The sequence below is a fragment of the Talpa occidentalis genome, unplaced genomic scaffold (assembly GCF_014898055.3).
Source record: "Talpa occidentalis isolate TD23 unplaced genomic scaffold, MPIMG_talOcc4v2.1 talOcc4.7, whole genome shotgun sequence".
Taxonomy (NCBI): Eukaryota; Metazoa; Chordata; class Mammalia; order Eulipotyphla; family Talpidae; genus Talpa; species Talpa occidentalis.
The window spans coordinates 58506724-58534636 of record NW_023605083.1 but is presented as its reverse complement, the minus strand read 5'-3'; the positions used below and the strand labels follow the sequence as shown (position 1 = coordinate 58534636).

Sequence of the window (27913 nt, the reverse complement as noted above, 5' to 3'; positions counted from 1 at the left end):
AAAGACCCATAAAATAAATCTTGGAAATAGTTGCTAGGTGCTTTTTAGGAGTAGTCCTAAAAAGTAAAAAATCATTTGGCTTGGATTAGTACCTAGTCTCTAAGCATCTTTCCTTAAAAGGGTTTCCTGAGTGTGTTCCTAGAACCCACTTGGGTTCTAGCACAATCTACCAGAAAAACCTTGCATTTGTGCACATTAGACCCACTGCACTGGCTGGTGATGATAAAGCTGTTATTTCATTTGCCATGCTCTCTCTGACCTTATGTAGACAACTTTTATTAGAGAACCCCAGAAAATAAAAGATAAGCGGAAAGATTTGTGTACCAAAACCCCACTGTAAATGGGACTGTTTTACTCTACCTCAGTTTCATGTCATCTCTTAGAGATGAACTTACATGCCCTTCAAAATCATCTTTATATCCCCAGGGTCAGCAGAGTTCCTGGGAAATAGGCTTTCAATAAATGTTTATTGAATGAAAGCTAGAGCAGCAGAATAAAGTAAAGTTCAAAAGCACTTGGTCTTTGTGTAGCATTTATCTTCAAAAACCTTCATAAAAACCGCAAAAAAAAAATTCATATTCAGAGCCAACCCTCTGAGAAAAACTGTATTTTTATGAAATCTTTTCTAAATCCACATGGTTCATCTTCTACAGTGGCTTCATCCTACTTAGATTGCTTCAAAAACAGAATACACCATCTTTTATAAAGCCTACGGGCTATCATAACTGAAAGCAGAAGCCTGTGCTGAACCTACCGATGTCCATCCAAATAAAACAAGGCCTCCATAAATATCAAACCATTCAACCAGGGAAGGAAGAATTTCTGAAGGCTTATGCTTAATCTAGTTTAAAAAAATTAAAACAATCTAGAAGAAAACACATGAACCAAAAAAATGTTTTCTTGCCTATTTTCTGTAAGTCCCTTCGTTTCTCCACCAGAAATATTAAAAATAAACACATTTTCTTTAATTTAAAAGTAAAATATGTGGTTATTGCTAACCTGGAAGAATGCTCGAGCTTCTTTATACCGGCACTCAATAAACCTAGAGTGAGGTATTTCTTCTAGAAAGTGCATTGAATCTTTTGGAATGAGAACTTCTAGTCCATCAACAGTAAGCTGTTGTAACTCTGGCCTGAAAACAAAAGTTAAGATTTTTTATAAGGACTTATCTCAGAATATTGCCAGCTTCTTTAAAATTTACAACATAAACAAAATAGCTAAACATCAAACGGTTTTCTTCAATTAAAACAGATACTAAATTAAATCTTTAGCCCAGGTCTTTAAAAAGACCTTGAAAATCTGATATCAAGTAGCAACTTACAGTTTTAAGCATTTTAAAATGTTTTTGCAATTACTCATATACACTTTGACATTGAAAACAGAAAGGAAATTCAGATGAAAGAGATATAAACTATCAATGTTCTTAACATTGAAGTACATAAGTAAATTACAATTGTCTGAGAGTCTCATTAATGGGCTAATCTCATTAATGGGTTTAATCTGAGAATTAGTATGATTGACTTTGGATCCCACAGACTCAAGTATTCCTTGAATATTTTCTGTTCCTCTATAAAATTGTACAAGGTACAGAGAGGTTTTGTCTAGAGACTGGCACACATATTTTTAATAAGTTTCTATTGACTGACAAATTTGAACTTCATTAATTATTAATTAAACTATGAAATACATGTTTTTATTTGTGAATTGTTCAAGTTTAACTTTTTAAGTAAGAAGTTCTAAAAATTGTATTAATTAAGGGAACAATCATTTATAACACTGTATATGACTTAGGGGTACAAGTTCGCACTTTCTTCAGAAATAATTTTTTTTAAAGATTTATTTATTTATACAAGCACTGGGTACAGTCAGAAGTGCGGGAGGGTGAGAGAATTCACCAGAGCCAGAGCAGAGAACAGAATAGGCAGAGTGACAAAATTCACTGCTGAGGGGAGCAGCGGGCATGGCAGGAGAGGTCTGTCGCGCCATGTGGGACCCTCGCCCGATGGCCGGGGATCGAAACAGTGCTGCAGAGGCTGCGGAGCTATCCGCAGCCCAGCGCTCAACCGCTGCGCCACCAGGGGAGGCCCTAGAAATAAATTTTTAAGTCTTAAAAAAATGAAAACAAAATGTCTTGCTAAAAGGTTTTTTTAAAAAAACAGAATAAGTAAAAACAGGAGTAAAGGTGGTAAAAAGAATAACAGTTATTAAAATCTGATTCGGATCAGAAAAGTACGGTGTTTGTATACACAAAAAATGTGATCTCTTATGGATCAAATTTCAAACACATATAGATCAGCAAATGGAAGTTTGATTTTTGCTTATATGCAACTCTGTATTTTCATGTACCAAATACCAGACGAATGTAGAGGCCTAGATGTAGTTATCTTATTTAAGCACACAAAAAATAAAAAGTCCTTTAACTAATTAGTATTTTGGTATCTCTGGAATATTATACAGAGAATAATCCATTCTGACTAGGCAGTTTACTCTCTGACTGTGAGAGCAGTGAATAACACCATGACTTCAGTAACCCTCTATTGACTTGAAAATACAAATAACATAAATAGTAAATGAAAAAGACAGTTCAGGACAAAAAGGAAAGATCTTTCTCTCCCCCTCTGAAACCCAATGTCTCACCTGTCTATATTTTCTGTTACCTAACGGTGTTTAATAAAGAAAAGTGGTGTACATTTTAAAATTTCAAGAATTCAAAGACAAAATATTAGGGACACTGCAAGGAGATACTAATCAAGTGCCATGTTCCATTTCATCGGCAATGTGTCCCCTGCTTTTCAGCATTTTTCAGCATGTCCTTCTTGACGCCTCTTTTTCTCTGCTTCTCTAGCCAGTCTCTCTTGCCATCTTCACTTTCCTGTCTCGTGATCTTCCTCAGTTACCAGAAATTGTCTTCAGAGAAGCTGTGGTATACCCAGCCCAGCTCCTGAAATCACTTCTACCAAATCTAAAAGACCAGACAGGGGTGGGTTTAGGGGCTGGAGGGCAGAAGCCTAAAGGAATACCCAGCAGGGATTCATCTGAGAAGTTAGGCACAAGTTTTCACAAGGATTTAACAAGACCTTAAGTACTAAGGAGTTCTCCAGTGTTGTTGTAGGCGTATAGTCCTTGCAGCCTCTTCTTCAGCACCAGACCTGTTGGGGCTTGTCCAAGGCTTCTTCCCAGTGATGCCATCTGACCTCACTGCCAGAATGGGTTGTGATTCTAGTAACTGGCCTCTCCAAGCAGGCAACTGGACATCCTCAAAGGGATGGAGATGCTTAAACCACGGTTATGTTTGAGTTGGTTTCCACAGCCACAAGGCTTCCTCTGTAATTTTTGACCACCATACTTTTTTCCTGTACCCTAGTGACTGGTTCTGTAGAAAGGGCTACACAACTTGCTGTGATTATTCATGTTTATAAATTCTTTCTCCTGCCCCCTCAATAAAAAGACATCAGCCTCATCCATCAGTGGTCATTGATCTTTTCAGGACAGAAGTCAGGGAGGGGATGGAAGCCATAGGAAGCAGGGCTCCAACACCTTCCTCCTCCCCATTTCAGTCTCTTCCCTTTCCCAGGAGTGCTGAGTTCTCAAGAACTCACTGCATGCCATCCTGCCTGCTCTGCAGAACACCTGGCATCACCATCTCAGAAATTATTTCATTTCTTCCAAATCTCAAAGTAAAATCAATGCTCCTGTGCATCGTCCCTGTGTGGCTAGATTGCCCATCTCTGTAATGTGATAGGCCTTTCCACTGTGATGAGTTCTCCTTCTTCTAACATGGCGGGGCAGTCACTATAAGAGACCTGAAGAGTTCTTGGTCATTCACCAGACTGGGATCCGAGGGATCCTCCTCAGGGAATCAGATGGTAAGGGGTCCAAACAAATGATTTCTGGCAGCATGGAGGTAATGGTGGTTTTGAAAGCTGGTATTACTGTTTTAGCCAAGTTTTTATGGTTTCAAATATGGGGCAGAGAACTCCCAAGAAGCCTAAATAACCACCAAGCAGCCTGACCCACCCCCACATGGGGACAGGCCTCAGCATGTATGAGCCCTACCAGAACACTAAAATCCACTTGAAGTGTAACTGGGCTGTAAACATTTTTATTATTAAGTGATGGCTAATGATTTACTTTTGCACATAGTTTGAAATGTATATCTAGGAAAGTACATAAAACACAAGGGCACAAATAATCCATTACAGAGTGAACACTTGTATATCCACCAGGAAACCTGCAGTTCTGTGTCCTACCCAACCTACACCCCTTCCATTCTCCCTAGAAATAAACTCTACCCTGTCTTTTGTGGCAACTCTTTGTTAATGTTTTTGGGAAAAAATATGTATTATATAGATTTAATTTTTTACTTCCACTCCTAACGCCAGTTTTATGGGGATATAATTGACACATAACATTGTGTTATTTGAAAATGTATAATATAATGATTTGATATAGGTAATTATTGAAAAAAGGACATCAGAGTTCAGTTAACATCCATCACCTCGCATAGTTACAATTTTTTTTGGTGATAAGAACTTTTAAGATCTACTCTCTTAACAACTTTCAACTGACAATATTGTTAATTATAGTGGCCACGCAGTACATAACATCCACTGAACCTATTTATCTTATAAATGGAAGTTTGTACCACTTGACCACTTCTACTATGTAAGTTATATTCATGAAGATACTTTATCTGATGTTTCAACATTTTATAAATATAATCTTAAGTTTAGTGTTCTTTTATGCCTGATTCTGGCACGTCATATAATAGGATTTATCAATGTGGCTGCATAGAACACCAGCACATTCCTGTGGCTGCTCTACAATTCTTCATGAATACACAGAGCTTTGTGTGGAGCATTAAGAACAATGTTGGTGGGAACATTCTTGTCTATATATCTTGTCTACGCACATGTGCACGAGTTACTTCCAGTTGAAAACTGACATTTCGAAACAGAGCTATGTACATTATATATTAGACTTCACCACTGAATGTACAAAAAAGAGTAAGAATTCATAAGTGTACAATATGCATTTCACATTTCCTCTCTAGGCCTTGAACCCACCTGTCAAAAGCTCCAGGATAACGACCAAACCGTAACTTTCGAAATGGAACAAATTTTCTGTCAATGTGTCTTTTGAGCCGTAGATGGCCATGCCAGAGGTAGTTGCCACTTCTCTCATGAAAGACCACCAAGTGGATGGCATGAGTGGCCAATCTGCAGATGTAGTGCAGGGGGATTTCAGTTCCAGAAAGTGAGTCTATCCCATCTAACCGTGGGTCTTTGCTCTCGATCTTCAGGCACTGAAATCCCATATTTTCAGCTATCCGAAACCAGCCTTCCTAGAGTCAAAGAAACATCCATGTTTAAATATTTAAAACTAAATATTAGCAGTAAAACTAAAGTGATTCTTACAATAAATTAAGCCACGTGAATTTTTGTGCTCTTTTGCCTGAAGAATTAAAAATGAGGGTGCTGAAGGGAAGGTGGTGTTGGAAGAATAAAGGAAAGCATCAAAAAAGAAACTATTAATACAAAGTATGGAAATGTGTTCAGACTCTCTCAATAAATATTAATACAAATTTCTTCCCTGGAATGAGAATATTCATTGTCTGGTCTCTGGTTAGCATCGATAAAATAAGGGTTAATGCAAGGACTGCACTTTAAACTTGTAATTTTCAATTTAACTTCCAGTCACCTTTATCTCCAAAAGTGCCTTAAGAAAGTAGTGTTTCCGTCTCATAGTTTATATCCCAGCCCTTTAAAGTGTTCATCATAATGCAAATCATTACAAAACAGACTGAGACATATTGTAAAAAAGAAGTGCATTTTCTAACATCATTCGTAATAGTACAAATCTCATGTAACAAGATTAATCTATATGGCAAAATTTTAGTCCTAATCTCAACAACCAGTGCCACAGACAATTAAACAATATTAATTAATCAGAACACATTACACTTGAAGAGTAATTTACAAATTCCAAGAAACTTTTATATTAAAAATATAGTACTTATATATAAATGTCTATCTTATAAATTAAGTAGCACAGGGATTATTAGTAAAGAAACACTCACAGCAGTTTAAAGAAATAAAGAAAATTACTAAGAGGCAAAACCAGCATTTTATCCATCCAAATACAAGGTTCTTTCCACCATCTAAAACTACCTCTCTATTCAATACTTACATACTATGTATAGAGCTCATTCACATTCATTATCTCATCTGATGCCCACAGAAACATGTGAGGTCACTAAAGAAGTTACAGTTAAGGAAAACAGAGCTCTAAGTCATAATACTAGAAATTAAGTTATTAAATAATGGAGCTGTGTCTGGAAATTTGTCTCCAAAGTCAGCACTCACAAACACTTTTCAAGTATAGGGCCTCCCCTGGTGGTGCAGGGGTTGAACGCTGGGCTGGGAAGCTGCTCGCAGCCTCTGCAGCGCTGGTTTGATCCCTGGCCACCAGCGAGGGTCCCACATGGCGCGACAGACCTCTCCTGCCGTGCCCACTGCTCCCCTCAGCAGTGTTCTGTTCCCCGCTCTGTCTCTGGTGAATTCTCTCATCCTCCCGAGCTTCTGACTGTACCCAGTGCTTGTATAAATAAATAAATAAATCTTTAAAAAAAAAAAAAACAACACTTTTCAAGTATACTTTATTCATACCACTTATTGCATTAGAATGTTCTCATTTGAATTAGCTGTATCCTCACCTGTGCTCTTGTTAACACTTACAAACCTGTCACACTACTGATTCTACTGCTTTTTCATTATTTATACTCCATTAAAAGAATAGACCGCAAGGTCTTTAAGAGTGGTGTTATCCAGCAGTTACTCAACAAAAATTGCTGTTGTTGTTTATATTATTAAACTCTCAAGAGAAAGTGCTAATATTGGAAAGTAACATTAACTAGTTCCATCAGCAACTGTCTTCTTTCTGGATATAGAGCTAAACTGTGTTCTTGTCAAAGGAATATGGATAGATGTACCACATGCCACTTCTAGGCCTGGCTTTACAATATCCTATAAGATCTTCCATGTTTTCTCTCTTCCTTCTGTATATGTGAAAGCAAATTCCAAAATGGGAAAGTCACATAAATTAAACATCTTAGGTCCCTAAGTCACTGTTGAGAGGAAAACTGCCCAAGAATATTTCTGACGAGAATATCCATATTGGATTTTATAATAAAGACAAATACTCCTTTTCCTGTGCCAGATCAATGATTTCAGGGCTGTTTCCAAAAGCAAATAATGAAACGTATCCTGGTAAAAACACTTTCCCCTTGATTCTCCATATATTAGAATTACCAACTACATACTCCTTTTTTCCTTTCCTTTTTTGGTATACCAAAGAGGTAGAATATACTGATTACAGGTGAGAGTAATTAATTTAAAGAAGAAATCCAACATATGGGGTGAAAGAGAGGCATTATAAGTTGGTAAATTCAGGAAAAATTTAAAAGGCCAGCTAGACCTTGCGGGAGATTCAGACAAGTCCTGTTCATGAGTGTGATGCCTTTAAGCGAAGACAGTTATCTTTTAACAATGAGAAAAATGAAGAAAGAACTTCAATGATGCAGTTCCTCACATCAGTGGGCAGCTGAGGGAATACCAACAGCCACCAACACTTTAACTTCTTATTACACAAGAAAAGTAAGTCCCCCATTTGCTTAAATCATTATTAACAGTTTTCTGGTACTTATAGTTGAAATTAATCCTGATACAATTTATAAAAAAAACTTTCACGTTTCACATTTAAACTGATTTAACCCCATACTATTGTGTAAAAGCCACATATTCCTTTATCTCAAAGTAAATCACCTTACCTCATTCTTCCACAGGTGATACTGCAGTGCAAATGCAGTAAAGTCTCTGGGAGCACAGAAAAACTTGCATTCTGAAGTGGAGCCACGAGAAGTATTTTTGACTTGTTCAAAGTTTTTATTAATCATTTCCAGGATCAAAGGATCAATAAGGAACACTGGCACATTTTGGCTGGATGTTAACATGATAAATTTTTTAACTGCACGCTGTTTGAGAAGAAGACAATTCCCTTAATTCTACTAATGCAATATAACAAACTATTTTATTAAATATTTATTCATTAATTTTTAAAATGAGTTCTGTATTTACTCAATAGATACCATGTTTATTATTGTTCTGGAAAATAAATATATATATTTATTTTCCTGCTCCCAAGAGGTATACAATCTAGTGAGAGATATGGATAAATATTTATAAGGTAAAATATGCTTTACTAAAATATATGAATATATTATAAGGTACAGAACAAAAGGCCACTAATTAACTAACATGAAAAGGCTAAGAAAGTCCTGATAGAGGTTTACATGTCATTATTAGTATTATCTAAATCTTTAACAAAAATACCAAATTTGCCAGTTTTTAAAAGTCAGTCATGTCTTTTTCAAAACCAAAATTCAATTGTATGTGCCACCTTTATTCATATTTATAATATTGCTCACTATTCTTTCTAAGCAAAGACTCAGATTAAAATACATTGCCTGCTTGATGAGTTCCATATAGTTTCATTTTCTAACAATATTGCAATATTTTTAAATGTAACTCTACTGGGCAGCAAGTGGACTCCTCTACTGAAAAAAAAAATTTCAAAATTAGAAACAGATTAACACACAATTTAGGATTAAATAATACCTCGAAGCAACAAAGATAAATAGAATACCTGGTACGCATATTGTTTAAAAGCCTACTTCGGTAAATGCAATAATGAGTTTTAAAAGATGCATGCCCATCACAGAGGTGCTTCATAGAATGAAGGATAAATTCTTTTTTTTTTTTAAAGATTTTTTCTTTTTTCTTTTTTTGAAGATTTATTTATTTATTTATACAAGCACTGGGTACAGTCAGAAGCGCGGGAGGGTGAGAGAATTCACCAGAGCCAGAGCAGGGGCAGAGCAGGCGGAAGAACCGAAGTACACTGCTGAGGGGAGCAGCGGGCAGCAGGAGAGGTCTGCGCGCCACGTGGGACCCTCCTCCGGTGGCCGGGGAGCAGCCGGGGATCGAACCGGTGCTGCAGAGGCCGCGGGCAGCTTCGCAACCCAGCGCTCAACCGCTGCGCCACCGGGGAGGCCCAAGGATAAATTCTTATTCACAAATCTGAAGGAACTCTGTGAATAATAACATGTATTCCAGATGTATTAATGTATTATGTTAATTCCATGTATTAATATATAATCAGACCAGGATATCAAGAATTTTAAGAATATGGGGAAAATGAGGTAAAGCTGGGATTCAGTCTCTTATTTCCTTTTGGTGCAGAAGATTATGGAAACACCAGGCATACAATAATCTCTACTTTTGAGGGGTTTATACCTCCTAAGTGGGCGAGACAGCTAAGGAAAAAGTTGGAAAAAACAACTTTATGATTAAAATATTTAACAACTTAGATAAATTTCTTAAAGAATATAATTAACAAAATTACCACAAAATGAAACAGGACATTTGAGTTGCCCTACTAATTAGTGAAATTGAATGTTATAAAGAAAGAAAAAAAAAACACCTGTTGTCAAACAAGAAAAACTCCAGACTCAGATGATTTATTAATGAATTTCACTGATGATTTAAAAAAGAAATAATACCAATCTAAAAAGAAAAACTCTTTGAAAACTAAACAAAAAGGAATCCTAATTCATCTTAGGAGGCCAGTATAACCTTAATAGCAAAATCTGACAGACATCACAAAAAAAGGAGCTATATGCCACCATCTCTTGTGCACATAGATGCAAACATACTTAAGATATTAGGAGTCATGTCCAGTAGTTAAAAAAAAAAGACTAAGTAAAAGTAAATATCATGATCAATGGGGTTTATTCTGGGCAAGAATAACAAAATAAAGATGGAGAACTTTATGATAATTTCAACACAGAGAAAATATTTGACAAAATTCAATGCCTATTCATAATTACAAACTCTCAGCAAATCAGGAATAGGATACTTTCTTAATTTAATAAAGAATATGAACAAAATAATTTATCATCGATTTACAGAATTTCTGTTATTCTTAATATCAGTCTTTTGTCAGACACAGGTTCTACAAATATCTTCTAGTCTGTGGCATATCTTAATATTCTTAATGATGTCTTTTAATGCATAGAGGTTTTCAATTTTGATGGTCTAATTTATCAAACTTAATTCTTTTTTTTTTTTTTTGCATCTCCACATTGCATTCTTTAGAAATCAGGGAAGTGATTAAACCTCAACATTTGCCCTCCTCTGTACATTGATAACATTAACATATTTTTAAGTCAAGATAACTTTGACAATCAAAGATATAAGCTTATAGAAAACCAGAAGCATAACTTTTGTGGGACAGGAGATCTCAGGAATAATTACATTTGGGTGTTAATTCAAACTTAATTCTTATTGCTGTTTTTTTTCTGTGCTGTACTCTAGGAGAATAAACAAGAGAAAGAAATGGCTTTGAAGACAGTGATGAGTTAACAGATATTAGTACATTTAAGTTGCTTAATAAAAGTTTGTTGAATGAATCTCTTTCAGCTTGGTGTTAAATACAAACACGATGAACCACCTTTATGGTTCCATTATATAACATTAATATAAATATAGATTAGGATAGAGTCTCTGGTTAAAGAGAAGTCAAAGATTGAAGTGCTTCCAGGAGAAATATCTGGTCATATCCAAAATGTATAATCACAGAATAAATGTAACTTTTTATTAGTAACCTAGTATTGTCTTTCATTCTAAATTTAGTTAAAAAAAAGGTAAGAAAATATATTTTGTAAATGCACAAGTTCTGACCTTTATAAATCTTAACAGGGATATACTGCTTATAAATACTATTGTTAGTTTTCCTTATCTTGAAAAGGAAATACCTAATAGATTTTTATTACTAATCATCATTTCCCCATACTCATAGCTCAATTCTGATTCATACACTTATTCATTTGGGAGGCACCACAATTCAGTGAGTGGAGATTCCTGAGACAAATAATTACAATGTGGACTCAGCCGCCTATTAATCAAGTAACCATAATCTAAGAAAATTAAAAATAACAATACATCCATAAGGGCTAAATAAGATACAGCATGTATAGTAGTTGGCACAGGGCTGGCCCCTTCCCTTCTTCTACCTATTTTGACTCCCCACTAACATAGCTATCATCACTATCACTATTCAACAAGTTTATATAAACAAATGAATTAAATGAACATTGCAAATGAGGAATTTCTTGTTTACACTACATACCCATTGTGTGCTATCAAATCCAATTTGGCTTCCTTTGGATTTTGATAAGCCAGCTCCATTCTAGGAAAATAACAAAAGAAAATTTAGTAAATTCAAGACTCCGCAGCTAATAAGCAGTATAGATGAGTTTTAATTCCAGGCTGGAGTTCATGCCTTTAGAAACGATGCTACATTGCCTCCCAGGAGAAAGAGTTAAGATAGCAATTATTTATATGAATTTAACATAGAGTTAAAATGGGAATAAGTGATATTGGAGTAACAGATTAACCATTTGGGAAAATCTGTAAGATATTTAATTCATACCTCATACTAAAATAAATTGTATTTAGTTAAAAAAAATTAAATCTATCAGTAAAATAGTATTTGATGAAAATACAGGTAAATATTCCCACGATCTTTGGCTACTTATGACATAAAAACCAGATGACTTTAGGGAAAAAGTTCTTGCTATCTTTCCACCTAGAAATTAAATACTAATATATTAACGATGGTACCTTATGAACCTAAAGTTAAATGGCAAGTTATAAACCAGGAAAAATATTTGAAATAAACTATGAAGAAAAGCTAAGAAATAGACAACACTGATCAGAAAATACAGTGAAGAACAGAAGTTAAAAAAATACAAATTAAAAAGAATTAGCAAGCACATGGAAAGCTGTCAAACCCCATTAACAGTCTAAGAAATGATCTCCAATTGAGCGTACTATCTTTCAACTTCTGATCAGAAACATTAAAAATTAAACGTGGATTCCTGAAGTAGACTCCACAGGTTCAAAATCTGTCTCCACCACTTAATAAATGTGTGACATTGGGCAAATTAATTTATCACCAAATCTCGGGTATTTTTTTCTGGGGAACCATAGGATCTGCTAAATTTGTTAGTGGGTTTTGTGGGGCTCTGTCTGTGCCGGGGCAGGTTCCGTCTTGACTTTTCTGGAGTCCAGTGAGCCCATCGTTTCTGTCGTGGCTTCTGGGCGCGGGGTGCAGGCTTGAGCAATCTCCGCCTCCTCTGCAAAAGGGGAGGATTCCCAGATTTGGTCCGAGGTCTTCACCCGTGACTGGAACGGTTTTCCCGTGTTGTCTTCCCGGGAGCCCGGCCGCCTCTAGTGAGGGCTTTGGGAAGCCTGGGCCGCCGGAAGCGAACGCGGTGGACGGGACCAGACCCCGCGCCGAGGTGCCCGCGATCCGTGCGGGTCCCGCTGCCGCTCGCGCCGGTTGTCGGGCGCCACCTGGCGGCCGCTTGTACATAGCGGCTTCCCACCTGTGCGCCGGCCCAAGCAGAGTTCCAGGATGCTGGCGGGACTAGCCCGACAGACCCGGTGGTGAAGGGTGTGGGCGAATCGTCCGGCGCCGGGAAATTGAAATTGCACGTGCAGCGTTTGGGGAGTGGCTATGGCAGCGCTCTCTGACCGGCCTGGGGTTGCAGGCCGCCCGAGGGGTCGACCACCGACACGCCGGTGACCAGCGCCTCTTCCCCCGTTCCATTCAACCCGGCACCCGCACAAAATCCCGCCTGCGAACAAGGGATATAGAGCCGAGGTCTTCAGCCCCTGTTGAGACCCAGAGCCTGAAAAGTTTCTTTTCTCTAAGTGCGAGGTTGACGCAGACTCAGGCATTGGGCCTTGCAGCTCCAAGTCCATAGTGGAACAGCCGGCCAGGCATGGACCCAGAACCGGACCCAACTTGGAGGCTTAAGGGGTAGGCCAGCCGGCCAGACATGTGCCTCTAACTATGTGGTTCAAAGTTCTTGACCAACTGGTCATACCATAACTCAACTGATTTTGTGACTCCAAATCCAAGGGTAAGAAGCGAGCCAGACCCAGACCCAAACTTGGACTCAGCCTGAAGACTCCCAAGGTCAACCAGCCTAGAGGCTCCTGAGGTTGACCAGCCAGCCAGACACCCATGGTACAAGTTCAGCTGGCTAATCAACCTCAGACTTAACTGCCGCAAAGCCTGATGCAAGAGTCCTGGTCGACCTTGTGAGGCTCCAGGCCAGACAATCCAGATGGGATCTTTCGGGCCAACTCCTAGTCTGGGTCCAGTTCCTGTGGGCTGCTGGAGCCCCAAGGCCCGTGGCTTAAGGCTGGAGACCAGAGTCCACGTCCATGTCCGGCTGGTAGAACATCCTTGGAATTTGATCTGCAAGGCCTGATGCACAAGTCCAGTCCAGGCGGCTCGTCAATCTCACCAACCTCCAGGCCAAGTCCTAGTCTGGGTCTGGTTCCCGCCCTCTGGTGGATAGGTAACTGGATAGAGTTGTGGTGTACTCAATGGACTACTACTCAGCAATTAAAGAAGATGAAACCTTGCCTTTTGTGACAAGCAGGAGGAGAAACCAACTTTGTACCACCATCCTGTAAATATTTCTATATCTGACCCCTCTCCACTGCACCACTCCCCTACAGGAAGTTGATCTTTTTAATGGAATGAGATGAGCAAAGAAACACTCTTTACCTTTGCTGATAAATAGTGTTTGTAGTAGTACAACTGGAACAGCAGAAATGCAGAACTTGTCAAAGTTAAAAGGGCCAAAATCACGTTCTTATTAATTCTGCTCATTAGTCTGCAGTGTGTCCTTGGTTGTCTTTTGAAAGTAACTCCGTCGGTTTCATCTTTTTGGATAAGAAGATAACCTTGTTTTCTGTGAACAAAAAGTTATTTCTAAAGAGACAAAAACCTGTTTTTAATTCTGTGCAGCTATTAACCAGCAACAGAACAAAGAAAAAGTTATCCAAAGTTCTACAGAAAGAACATTCTTTGATTTAGCAATTTCTTATTCTAAAGAAATCATCAGACATAAGATTAAAGATGAAAGGACAAAAATGTTTATTAACATGGCAATCCTAACAATTATAAATAACTAAAAACATAAATGGGATATTAATAAGAAGTGACCAACAGAGATTAGGAAGCTTCCCCCTTAGTAGATCTGGATTTGCATTTCTGTCAAGTTCCCAGATGATGCTAATATGCTCACCACAGAGAAATCAAGAAAATTCCTTTATTTTCTATAATGTCAAGGCAATTCAATTTCAAAGGATTATTAGCTTGTCAAAACATTCCTTTTTTGCTTGCACCATTTCTTCATTAGGAATGTACTGACATAACACTTTAAAAAGAATAATTTGATACTTTCAAAAAGAGAAACCAGTGCTTATTGAGTTCAGTTCAAAATCTCTGGTGTCAAACTTTTCTTTTTTTTCACTGTCGTAATTTAGGTTCTAGTTTTACCTAATGTCCTAATTTTAATTGATGCCCCAGTCCCCAATTTCTATCTACCAACAATCTTATCTGTAAATTGACAGATTTATGAAGTTGCTGATAGTTACACCACAATCAATTCTTTGGTTCTATTTTCATCTACAAATAATCGGCACCTACAAATACAGTCTGAGTAAACGCTGGTAAATTTTCTAAACTTCTTCCCACTTCATAGACTCTCTGGGTTTTGCACAAATATTCCTGGAATATAGATCATTTTTCCGCCTCTGTGCTTTTGCTCACTCCCTCTTATCTTAAATACTCTCATCCATTTCAACAAAACAAATTCTACACTGTTTTCATTCTTTCTCTCAGTAAGAAAGGATCAATCCTGACACAACATAAAGATGATGTGTAGTTTAAATTAGAATGAGGTGAGATTCAAATATGCCTTCACTGTGAAATAAAACAGAAGGCTAAGCTATAGAGTTCATGAAAGAGGGTAGTGTAATTAGGTAAAGGCATGGTGAGAGATGTGGTAACAATGGAAAACATCAAGGGAAAATGCTTCTGAAGATAAATACATGACATATAGTCTTCCCCAAAATGTTCAGATAGGTTTTTTCTAATATATTTTGTCATGGTTTGTGGAGCTAAGGTCAATCAGGGCCCTGAAACTTTTAACCAACCTTGTGGCAAAGCAAATATTTAGAGGATCTGGCCTTGCCATATGATGCACTCTCTCCTTGACATGTGAACTTCCCTCCTCTCTGACACTCCAGATCCCTATCCCATTCATTAGTTCAAGAATATGAGTCCTCACATAGTGTTGTCACCTCAATTAAAAATATACCACATTGGGCCTCCCTGGTGGCGCAGCAGTTGAGCGCTGGGTTGCGAAGCTGCCCGCAGTCTCTGCAGCGCCGGTTTGATCCCTGGCTGCTCCCTGGCCACTGGAGGAGGGTCCCGCATGGCGCACAGACCTCTCCTGCCGCCTGCTGCTCCCCTCAGCATTGTACTTCGGTCCTTCTGCCTGCTCTGCTCCCTGCTCTGGCTCTGGTGAATTCTCTCACCCTCCCACGCTTCTGACTGTACCCAGTGCTTGTATAAATAAATAAATAAATCTTTTTTTAAAAAAAAAAAAGAAAACAAATTGGTAAAGTGTTTTAAAAAAAAAAAAATATATATATATATACCACGTCAATTCTCCATTCTTGACTAGCCTAAGGAGAATCCAAAGGGGTAGGGGAACTTTTCCTCTGTACCCTAACAAAATCAACATTTTCAGCTATTCTAAGCCACAAAATGCCCAGTATCAATAGATGCTATTCAAATGACCCTAGATATTGCTGCTCTTCCATATTATTAATTTCCTTTTTTTCCACCAACTTCTCAAAAAAAAAAAAAAGTATGTCAGTACCTAGAAATAAAGATCAGGTTGAAAGGACTTAAGAGGTCCCTTCATCTGCTTATCACTCATTTACTTCTTAATCTTCTGCAATATAACCTCTATTTTAATATTGACACTTGAAGATTTAAAAAAAAAACAACAACCTAGTCTCTCTATTTCATTCTCCAGGAAAGTTGTAAATACATACTGACTCTTTTCCAAATGACAATGGAGTAGTGAGGTTTTAGAAGGCAGCTATGCTCACCAGTATACCACCAATGCTGCACCAGTAATGAGGTTTTACAAAGAGAGAATCTGAAATGATAGACCTAAATAGGAAAGACTAAGTAAGAAAAAAAATGACAATAGGCAGAGATTGATACAAAAAGGAGCAAAGTAAAAAGATGAAGAAAGTGGTACTAAGCCTGATAAGCCTACCATTCTACGCATGATATAAAACCTGGATGGATGTTCACCAGTGGGTGGTTGTTCACTTTACATTCTCTTTCTCTTAATCATTTTATTTGTTATATTTCCCCATATCTACAGACTAATTACTACTTATAAATATTCCTTCACTTATGCTTTTCATTCTATCTACACTGCTTTTTCCTCCCTACCTATCAAACAGAGCACAGGCTCTGAAAAGAAGCTGCTGTCAATCCTACCCTGCCACCTGCGGAAATATGACCTGGCACAGGTTAGTTACTATGCACCCAAGCACCCATCTTTACAATAATCTGTAAATTGTATCTGACTCACAGGGTTGTTCTAAGCAGTAAACAAATTTAATACATGCAAAGCACTGAATAGCCCCTAGAATGCAGGAAATATACAATAAATGTTAGCAATAATTAAGATTCAACGAAAAGATCTATTGATAATTCCCTCTTTTCTCAGTTAAAGTACTACATATATATCTCCCCTGTATATCAGCACTGTATATTTGTACTATTTTTTACAGTCGGCCTTAGTTTACAGTAGAGGCAGATTATCATAGATGAACTCAAAAGGCAACTTTACACATATGATGGACCTCTATTGCCCCAGAAGAGCTCTGTATGGTGAGAAGAGTATAAAAGCACTTGAAATGACTGATGCATGAGAGCCACTGCAGGTGAAGAACAACAAATGAACTAAAAGAAGGACTGAGGGGGGCATCAGAAGAGAAAGGGGCGATTAACTAAATTACCCCCTCTATATAAAGCTTGTGCAGCTCCCCACAGTCCAAGGAAGAACTCCACTCTCCTTCACAGGGCATCAAAGTCCTCCCCAGCCAGGACCTAAGGTTAGCTCCCCCATTCTTCGGCCCTTCCCTTCCCCGCATCCATCCCTCCGGCCATCATCCTAACAGGCAAGTAGCGCAGCCCAAAGCAGGTCGGTCCCTTCAGGCTTCTGCACCTCGACACAGGCTGATCCCACACCTGCAATGATCTCCTCTCCGCCCCAGATCCCCTCCCAAATCCTGAGATCAGCCCGTTCCAAAGGCATTATCCCCTCCCCGGATCTTACAGGGGGTCTCGACTGCCCTCCAAAACGGATGAGAATTTCACTTGCTGACCGGTCCAGCAGGGTGGGACAGACAGGCCGAACAGACGTCCATCCAGAGCTGCTGGAAGACCGCCTCCCTAAGGGACACCCTGGCGGGGGCGCACTCAGCCTGGGGCCCGCTTCGGCCGCCGGGGGGGCGCAGGTGCCCAGAAAGCCGGGGAGACCCGCGGGACGCCCCGAGCCACCGGCGAGACTGGCCTGCAAACGCCAGGCCGCCCCGCGACCGGAGCGAGCCTCCCACGCCTTACCTCACCCAGCCGCCGCGGCCGCCCTGCTTTACGGCCCTCGCAGCAGGTGCCGCAAACGCTGCCGTCAAGCGCCGCGCCGCGGGGCCGGGTTGGCGCCCTCAGGTTCTCACGGTACCGCCCGGCCCAGCTAGTGCGCGCGGCGCAGGGTCGCCGCGCCGAGGTGGCTGCGCGCCGGGGACCTCCCGGCTCTGGGGACCTGGCACTTAACCGAAGCCCTTTCACCCGTCGCCGAGGTCACGACAACAGCGTCTCACTGAGGCCACCTGAAGATTTGGGCAGCGGAAGGTGAATCAGAACTGTTTCCCAAAGTGTGTTTGCCAGATAAAAAAGGATGAGATTTTTTAATTTTTTTTTTCCTCTCAGGCCATTGCTGGCAAGGAGGAATGTATTTTTATTTTATTTTATTTTTAATTTCCCCATACAATTGCACCCCCCTTATTTTGACCTCAATAAGGTCCCCGTCCCCGCCCCCCATAGTGTGTCTCTGGTTTATAGTTGTTTGTTGATTTTTTCTTTCTTATAGTTATTCTTTTTCCTGGTCCCTTATTTAGGTTTTCTAGATTCCTGCTATGAGTGAGACCATCCGGTATTTTTCTTTTTCTTTCTGGCTTATTTTGCTGAGCATGATCCCTTCCAGCGCCATCCATGTTGCTGCAAATTGCATGTGTTTATCTTTTTTGATTGCTGAGTAATGTTCCATTGTGTATATGTACCACATCTAAAAGAGGATGAGATTTAAATGCAAATTTCAGTCAATAACGAATAACTTCAGTGCGTTCGCTCTGCGGAGAGGGGTTCAGAAACTCCCCAAATTCTGGTTTGAGTAACAAGTGAGGTGAAGGGGAGGTGGGAAGGAGCGGCTGCAAGGAGTGCGACAGCCAGGCCCCGGCGGGCCCCTGTACTCGGTTTTGGTCTGGAAATAAACGATTCGGACCACAGTGTAATCCAAAGATTATTGTTAAAGATCAGACACGGATTAACTTTGACAGAACTCTTTCTGTCAGAACAAAGCACAAAACAAATTTTGTAACTTAACCTATACAAAAATTACTAGTCAGTCCGTAACATTTTTTCAGTAAAAACTGAAAATATTCCCTTATTTGCTTTCTGTTATTATTGGAAAGATAGAAGGGTTACCCCAGGGGTTATGACTCTTACTGGGATTTTTCTTCCAGAAAATTTAATTTGTGTGTGCGGCCCCCATGTTTTTTCCCACCACTTCTCCCACAGAGCCTCCAGTTCCCAGTCACCCCCACCCATAGTGTGATCAACGTCCTACATTTTTCATGTAAACGTATTCTGTAGATGGCCTTGGCACAGCGGTTGAGCGCTGGGCTGCGAAGCTGCCCGCAGCCTCTGCAGCTCCGCTTCGCCAGCGAGGGTACCACATGGCGCAACAGACCTCTTCTGCCGAGCCGCTGCGCCCCTCAGCAGTGTACTTCGGGCTTTCTGCCTGTTGTGCTCCCCGCTCTGGCTCTGTTGAATTCTCTCACCCTCCTGCGCTTCTGACTGTACCCAGTGCTTGTATGAATAAATAAATCTTTAAAAAAAAAAACTAGTATATATAACATGTATATGTGATTATATACGTGTGTGTGTGTCTAATTTAAAAAGTAGGTTAACACCCAGAGGAAATTATCAAGGATTAATGGGATCAACAGACACAGGTCCTAACTTGAGGGATCCAAGGTGGGAAAACTTGAGCATCAAAACTACTACTATCAAATATATAAAAATTCTTGACATGAGGGCCTCCCTGGTGGCGCAGCGGTTGAGCACTGGGTTGCGAAGCTGCCCGAAGCTTCTGTAGCGCCAGTTCGATCCCTGGCCGCCGGGCAAGGGTCCCACATGGCACGCAGACCTCTCCTGCCGCCCACTGCTCCCCTCAGCAGTGTACTTCGTCACTCTGCCTGCTCTGCACTCCGCTCTGGTTCTGGTGAATTCTCTCACCCTCCCGCGCTTCTGACTGTACCCAGTGCTTGTATAAATAAATAAATCTTAAAAAAAAAAATTCTTGACATGATTCCTTAAAAAAGAAAATTCACTAGTTATGGTTGAAAGTTGAGGGCACTAACTCATTATCCTGATAACTCGATAAAAGGAAAAATATAAATCATTTACCCTTTATTGTAAATTTTGAATTCTCAGACATGTTGGAAAGTAACAGCTAAGAACTAAGCCTCCCTTGTGGCGCAAGAGGTTAAACACCGCACTATGAAGCAATCTGCAGCCTTTGCAGCCTCTGCAGCACCGAGTTCAATCCCCGGCGGCCAGGGAGAAACCACATGGCGAAGCAGACCTATCCTGTCTCGCCCGCTGCTCCCCTCAGCAGTATATTTCAGTCTGCCTGTTCTGTTCCCCACTGTGTCTCTGGGGTGTCCTCTCACCCCCCACATCTCTGACCTGTACCCCAGCCCTTGTATGCATAATCTTTAAAAAAAAAAAAACTAGGTTAATCTATTCACCCCAAGCCCAAGTCTCTTTATTTCTAGTTTCAGCTTGCCACAAAATCCTAGTATGCATGCATGAGACCAGTCACCTCAGTCTGTACAGCCAAATACAATCCACACTCCTCACAAACTGCAGCCCTTTGGGTATAAGGGGATATACACTATAGTGCAATCCTTAGGGTAGACACAGGGAAGATGTCTGCATATTCTTGAAGCAAATTTTGGAACTAATTGGACAGGGTCCTGCTGTCTGCTACCTTGGGTTCTGTCTCTCTGGTCCAGATAGTGGGTGTGGGATTAGGGCTCCAAACAGATATAGTTCTTTGGCACCATCAGCTTTCCATTTCATGTAGAGTCACAGTAAGAGAGTGAGAATCTTGTCCAAGTCTACCAACCTATGGTATCATACTATATACTATTGGACTTGATTTTTCTATTTCATGTCACAAGTATCTTTCCATTAAAAGAATATTCTGTAACAGCACCAGTTTAATTATCCTGGTGACCTTGTATAAAAGGGGCGTAAACATAGTACTAGCACCATTAAGTATAATGTTCAATGGGCTTAGTAATGGAAACAGCTGGACAGAAAAGCACAGTACACACAATTTCCTGAGCTCTTTTCCCACAGACCTGCAGTCAGGCACAGTAGCACTGATATACCAAGGAAAGGGGCCTAACTGAGGAAGCCAACTCCCATAATGGTCTACACATTTGTAACATTTATTGGGGAGGGGAGAGAGTCAATGACATAGACATGTAGAATATATCTAGACAGCTACATAACGATGGTGCAAGTTAGAAAAGGGAAGTCTCTGAAATTCTGCTAGCTCATTTTCTCTTCAATTAAGATTGCTTGTATTTTGCTATCGTAATGGCTGCAATTAATACATGTGAGTATATGTGAAATACCTAGAAAAATGAATTAGCTTTTCAAAAGTATGTCTATTTAAAATCTTGGCATCATTAAATTTTTCTCTAGAAAAGCTGCACCATTGACAATTCATCTTTAATATGAGGGTACTGGTTTTTTTTTTAATCTTTTTCACACTCCTCCCTCTACATGATTAATGGATTATCCGTTCTCTCAGTAAAAATGATCTTAGTTACAGGCACTCTATTCTCATCTTGTCATTGACTGGCTTTCTTTTTTCTCCTAATTTAGCTTTGAGTTAGAATACAAATTGTTCCTGTTTTCTCTTAGTTGCCATCTACCAAAATGGTACAAGTTCCAAAGACAAACTAAATTCCTGACTTATACTAGTTTCATATAGCCAGTTTCATGACTGCACTGTACAAAATAGCACCTAATAACAATATGTAGCTCTTTTCATCTAAATCAATTTAAAATCTTAGTTGCTTAGTTGAACTAGCCATATTTACAGTGCTCAAGAGCTCTGCCTGTGGCTACTATGCTGGACCGCACAAATATAGAACTTTCCATCACTGCATAAAATTCTGTTAAACACTGCTGCAAAATTGTTTGGGGCAAAAAAGACTATGACTTTTAACTTCTAATCCCTAACAGTGCACTGTGGATACTTAAGAGAGTTGATAAATGCAAGCACTAAAGCAAAAGCAGAAAAAAGTTTAATTTTTTGATGAGATATTCCAGGTGCTTCTTTTTAAGAACTTGGTCATTCTGCACAGAACACACAATCATTTCAACATCAAGTAACTCCACTTTGAATGCTCTATTTTAAAGTTTAAAAACTATTTAAAAGGCTGGCTTATTTCCAAGGAAAATGCGGCAATATGCTTATCAAAACACTAGTGTGCAGCACTGAGGACATTGTAAGTGTTTCATTAATGTTCTTCAACCATAACATAAAGTTTGAACCTGAGAAATTAGAATTTTTATTATCAGAACTGCATACCAAAACCAGTCCAGATGACAGACATACCTATAGATATAGATAACACACATCTATAGATCAAGATAATCAGAAAACTATTTAATAAATATAATTTAAAGCAAAATAGGAGAGACTAACTGATTGACAAGGTTCTGAATTCTTATTTTTTATGACAATGCAACAAATATTAAGTGGGCACATATACTTTGTATCATTTATCCCATGACAGCAAACTGTTAATTGTTTAGAAAGAATTTAGGCCAAATTCAGTCTTTGCATATGGCACTGAACAGTCATAAATTGGAAGTGCAAATGCTTGGAAAGAAATATAATTTAATTCATATTATTATTCTACACTGACATACTAATGCTGTGGGAGAAATTTTACAGTTTCTGTAAGTCTTGATATAGAATAACAGACTTGATGAGAAAATACAAAAGGCCACAGGTCATGCACAAACTAAAGAATATTAAAGGGCATTTTAATCAGGGCTGTCTGTTTTTTTTAAAAAAATAACATTTGAAGTCCTGGCGATACCACTTTAAGCACATGCTGTAGCAAAGTAGATGGCATCTAGAAGTTATCTAAACCCTTAAATCCAATATTAACTGAAAATATTACATTTATATAGCATTCTACTGTTGTTGAAGTGTTTTCACATACTCCATTTTGTTCCTCACAACAGCCCTGTGAGGTAGGCTGAACAAGTTCCAATTATTTCATGTAAAAGGCAATGGAGACCCAAAGATGATAAGTGATACATGTAGAGGTCATAGATCTAGTATATGATAGAATTAAGGTCATTAATTTTAAATAAGAGAAATGAAGGCAAAATATATTTTTATCATATTCAAAATTTCAAAAACTAGTGGCTTCAAAAACTAGTATAAATACTCCTTAACTTTAGCTATTATATATTTTATAGTATGACTTAGCAATAAATTTGATTTTAAAGAGTTTCCCTTAAAAGATAAATTGGACTCCATGCTTTGGTACCTCAGAGTTACTGGAAATGTTTTTTTAAAAAAATTATGCATTCTGGGCCTCCCCTGGTGGCGCAGCGGTTGAGCACTGGGCTGCGAAGCTGCCCACAGCCTTTGTAGCTCTGGTTCGATTCCCCGTCCGCCGGCGAGAGTCCCACATGGTGCGCAGACCTCTCCTGCTGTGCCCGCTGCGCCCCTCAGCAGTGTTCTTCCTTATTCTGCCTGTTCTGTTCCTCACTCTGGCTCTGGTGAATTCTCTCACCCTCCCACGCTTCTGACTGCACCCAGTGATTGCGTAAATTAAAAAAAAAAAAGTTTTAAAAAAATAATTATGCATTCTTGTGGCCCTTAAATTCTACAAAAAGTTCTTTTGCCAATTTTGAAAATGTCTTTTGCCAATTACTCACACTTTAAAATTGGTCCAAACTTAAAACGCTCCAACCCAAATGCAAACAGAATCACCAACATACTGCCTTACATACTAAGAAATCCTCTATATGTCCATTATTCCCAAGGACCAATTTATATTAAATGGGTACCATTAAGCAATATATCAGATTAAACTAACATAGCTGAAATGATAATGAATCAACAGTATCTTATAATAACCCCAATATAACAAACACTGTTTTAATAACTGGGTAATCTGAGCAGAAAAGTACTATGGCACTTTTGGCATTTGTTTATAAGCCAATACTAACCTTTATATTTTATGTCCAACACTTTCTTTTCAACAAAAACAACATATACCAAAAGCAATCCATTTAATCCATATTATTCAGAAAGCTCAAATTATTCAAAATAATCAAATATTCCAAAGATACATCAGGACCATAAATACTTGCACAATGTGAATAAGACAAGCACAAAACTAAAACTACACTGAATGTGAGGTAATCTTTCTGTGATGATCAAGGAAACATTCATGATCTCTTATAATGCTCCATTACCAGCATTATGAAATGTATATTTTGGTTAAAAATAACTACTTTATGGTGACTTGGATCTCTAGTAAATTTATGCTGACCATACACTTTCCTAAAAGAACATATCCATTGTAAAATTAAAATGAAAAAAGAAACCTTTGCAGAAAAATTTCATGTGACTACATAAAAGTGAAACATATTATATGCAGTTAATTTGAATTTTTTACAAACTATAGCAAATTCATTTGATAAATAATTTTCTGACCTATCTGCAAAACATTGTTTTGAGGTGCAAATTTTGTTACATCATTTAAAAGCAGCAAAACTCTAACAGTAAATCAAACCACTACTTTTGGAAATTTGAATACAGAGTAAGACTGTCATATCAGACACTTTCATATTTGTCATATGAATTTGCTAATAAATGAACTGATCTTGGCCTTTTTAAAAATACGTGGTCTTTTTTAAAAAAAGAATCATGATGATGATTTGAAAATATGGTCCCAAGTACATTATTTTAGAGTAAGAAGTCTATACACCATTCTTTTCAAAATTAATACTCTGAAATGACTTTTCCATATATATCCTTTCCCAAAAATTTTACATGTTTCCAAAAGAAACAAAAATATATAAGTGTAATTTTGTGGAAAAGGTACTAGAGAAAAATTAATCATTGAGGGTACATCATGAAATAGAATTTCTTACCTTAATTAAAACCTTTTATTACAAATTATTTACTTTTATCACTTATACCACCAAGGATTAGTCACAAAAAATTAAAATTATATATGATATTGTTGTGTTTTTAATTCCATAAATGAATAAATAGAACTAAGCCACTGTGTTTCTTAAGATGATAACATGGAGAAAATTACTATTTGCTGCACAAAGTAGGTCAAGTCTAGCTCTACAGCAGCAGTTCAGGTTTGTACAGATGCCATCATAAATTTAACCCCAGGAATAAACAAGCTGTTAATACTTTCGACTTACCTACACCGACAACATTCAATGAATCACTGTACATTAAGCCTCAATGTATACTGATTTATTAAATGCTTGATGTATACATATTTACCAAAAGATAAAGACATAAGTGACATGGTCAGCCTAGAAAGTCAAAATGAATTGTGAAAGATATTTCTTTTTCTAAAGTGCTTAAGGCAATTCCTTCATTTCTTTATGCAGTTAGTAAAACTGGTTTGGAATTCAATTGCTAAAAGAAAAATGCAATATTTGGTGCATATTTTTATAAAACATCATTCTTTACACCTGTGATGCATTCATTACAGTCAACCTCTTAAGCATCCTTTTACTGACAGCAATCTTATTTGACCTGCCAAGACAAGGAGTAAGGAAAGCAATAAAGAATGTTTCTAAGGGTATATCAACTTTTCATGATATGTTAAATTTAGCAAAAGAGTTAACATTTTTTAAATTCAAATGTCAGTGAGAATGTTATCTATTATGGTCAAGTACTTTAAGACTATTTAAGTAGGCACTACCATTGATTATTTTCTAGTTTGAAAATGAGGGTGGCAAACTTTCTCCAGTTTAAAGTAACACAAATTTAAAACAACTAAATTTAATCCATACATTTTGTTCTTTAATTTTGGAGACCTTTAAAAAGAGGCAGAGTAAGAAAACCTCAGATTCTTATTTTGAGTAATAATGGTATTATTTCAAATGAATTTTCCAAATGAATATTAGAATATTTTATATGAAGAATTTCAAATGATAGCATGAGCACAGGAAAGAATCAAATGCACTCCTCCAGCCCCTGATTAACAGTTCCTTTCGCCCATGTCCCTGGAATAGAAGGCCCTCACCAGTACAACAGAATGGGCTCTGGCTTAAATATCAGTTGACACACATGGGGTATGGAACGAGAGTACGCTTAGAGGAGAAGAAGGCACTGAATTAGTAAGACGACAAAATTTTATCAGACATAATAGTAAAAAATTTTATATAAGAATTCCTGACTTTTTCTGTGTCATGTTTGCTAAAATTTATTGTATAACTGTTCACATAAAGCAACTAGACCACTAAATTACTGCTTTTAGGTTGGACTATAAAAGGGAATTATAGCTTCCTGTTTTCTTAGGTCCTGGATAACCCTGCTACAGAGAATAGAACACTTCTAAATCTCCACAAGGAACAAAAACCAAAATTATATTTGTTGGATAATCAAAAGAATCTCTCTGAACATATTTCATTAAAGGCTGCCTTACAGCCTTTAAAATTACCAACATATCACCAAACAACTATGTAGATATGAATGTCCTCCAGAAAAGTAAGACCCCAGTTCAAATGAAATTGCTCATTTAGATTTAACCAATAAAAAAAAAGCCATCAGTAAGCAGTAAACTTTGAGAAAATTAGCTATTACCATTCCACAGGTCTTTCAGTAGAAACCACCTCAAGTGTAAGCAGCAACAGTCACTTCTTCGGAGAAGGTTGTTTTAACACAATATAATTAAAATGAAAAGAAAGTCAACATGACAAGGTAAGCTTCAAAAATAAAGGAAAACACAAATGTAGACCTCTTTAAAATGCTCAAGGCATTCTTAAATACTGTAAGTACAACTTTTAGTTTGGCTCAAAGGAACTGTGTTAGAAATTTTAATCAACCTTTAAAAAATAGTTATCTGTTTGATAACCACGGGTTTTAGTCATTGTTTAACATATTTTCCATAAGTTTGAGAAAGATTTCTCCATCAATTTTTGGAAGAATTAACCCCTTTTAGAAAGCAAATGAAAGGACTGAGAGAAAAATAATCTCTGAATAGTTATGTTTGAAAAACTTAGGTGCCAAGTAAGTCAGATATGTGGATTTTTTAAAAAATTGTTCAAACTATTCCATGTATAGTTAAAAAGCAGATGTAAATTACTTCAGTAAAAGATAGGTTTAGGCACCTCCCTTTATAACCTGTCCTTCTTAGATGAAAGTTGAATAGTGTAGGTTTTTTTCACCATTCAGTAACTTTAATAAACTCATTTCTACTAAAAATGTTAAAAATCAATATATTTATCATGTATTACCAAATGCAAGTGGGGATTTTACCAGATAACTATTGAAAGTGGTTTTAAAGTAGACAACAAAATCAGAAAATATAAAGCTTTTGAAAATTTTACCCATCATGCAAAATGATGGAATGAAAAGAAGTCTATTTAAAGAAAGCAACATATGAAGATTATCCCCTTTGCCACCAGTAGTGCAGCAGGTAAAAAAACAAAATTTGGGTGATTTTAAGCCATTATGTCCACAAAATTCCTACTCTATTTTGAGTTAAACCAAAAGAAAAATATCAAAATATATGGAAAAGAGAAAATGATATAAAGCTAGCCAGTAACTCAATTTATTTATAAACCCCTATTCTAAGAAAACTTTTCTACATCTCCAACCAATTATTTCAGTTTTTAGAGACCCTTAGAGGACTATATATTTTTAAAGCTTCAGTGCAAGAACTAAATAGGTCGTAATGAGGAAAGAAGGCAAAAATTCAAATGTTTTTTCAGCCCAGGCCCTAGGACTACTAGATGTTACTATACATACTAGAAAAGTCAAAGTAATCCAAGAAACACAAAAATGGGTTTCTATACAACTAAAACACTGCCCTTTACCCCCATTTACTCTTCAAAACTTCAGATTCTTCAACATCTGCTTGCTTCTATGACACTGCGCAGGAGGTTTCTGTGAATGCTTCATACTAGATGCTTAATGCTAACAGATTCCAGGTGTTAAAGCAGGACGTAGCAAACCTGATTTCCATCATTATAAATTTCTGTGATTAGTAGCTGCACAGAAAAGGCCATTCAATGAAAAGACGGGGGAATAAACACATTCCAGTAGCCATTACTGAGTAACATTGTTTAGGCTGCTAGCTGAACCGGTCATTCCATTTTCACTTTTTTGAAATGTTCTCACAGCACTTGGAACTTGCATCCCAGTATTCAAAGAAAGTCCACCACACCAAACCTAGAAGACAAAAACACAGCTTCTATCAAATTTCAAGCCAAATTAAGAGTTTAATCGACCCTTTAATTTCCATTTGAAAAG

At 37.9% G+C, this 27913-nt stretch overlaps 2 protein-coding genes across 12 annotated transcripts in view; both read right to left on the bottom strand.

The window, feature by feature from the left end:
* Window positions 1-17671, bottom strand: part of FKTN (fukutin) — a 42150-nt gene extending 24479 nt beyond the window's left edge. For 2 of the 7 annotated variants that reach the window (XR_008549464.1, XM_054688856.1), the window contains exons 1-6: window positions 17354-17577; window positions 13705-13891; window positions 11248-11307; window positions 7829-8032; window positions 5067-5344; window positions 1000-1132 (exon numbers count right to left, since the gene is read on the bottom strand). Coding sequence is in view for 6 of the 7 variants with exons in the window: in XM_054688856.1 (XP_054544831.1) it covers window positions 1000-1132; window positions 5067-5344; window positions 7829-8032; window positions 11248-11307; window positions 13705-13809 (780 nt within the window). In the remaining variant the exon portion in view is untranslated. Of the gene's footprint in view, window positions 1-999; window positions 1133-5066; window positions 5345-7828; window positions 8033-11247; window positions 11308-13704; window positions 13892-17353; window positions 17578-17640 lie in introns of those variants that run through there. The other 5 variants (XM_037491970.2, XM_037491972.2, XM_037491971.2 and 2 more) reach the window with 4 other exon arrangements.
* A 3022-nt stretch (window positions 17672-20693) lies between these two features.
* Window positions 20694-27913, bottom strand: part of FSD1L (fibronectin type III and SPRY domain containing 1 like) — a 56772-nt gene continuing 49552 nt past the window's right edge. For all 5 annotated transcript variants that reach the window (XM_037491466.2, XM_037491467.2, XM_037491468.2 and 2 more), the window contains one exon: window positions 20694-27832. In XM_037491466.2, the coding sequence (XP_037347363.1) occupies window positions 27710-27832 (123 nt within the window). In that variant the 3' untranslated portion in view covers window positions 20694-27709. The remainder of the gene's footprint in view (window positions 27833-27913) is intronic.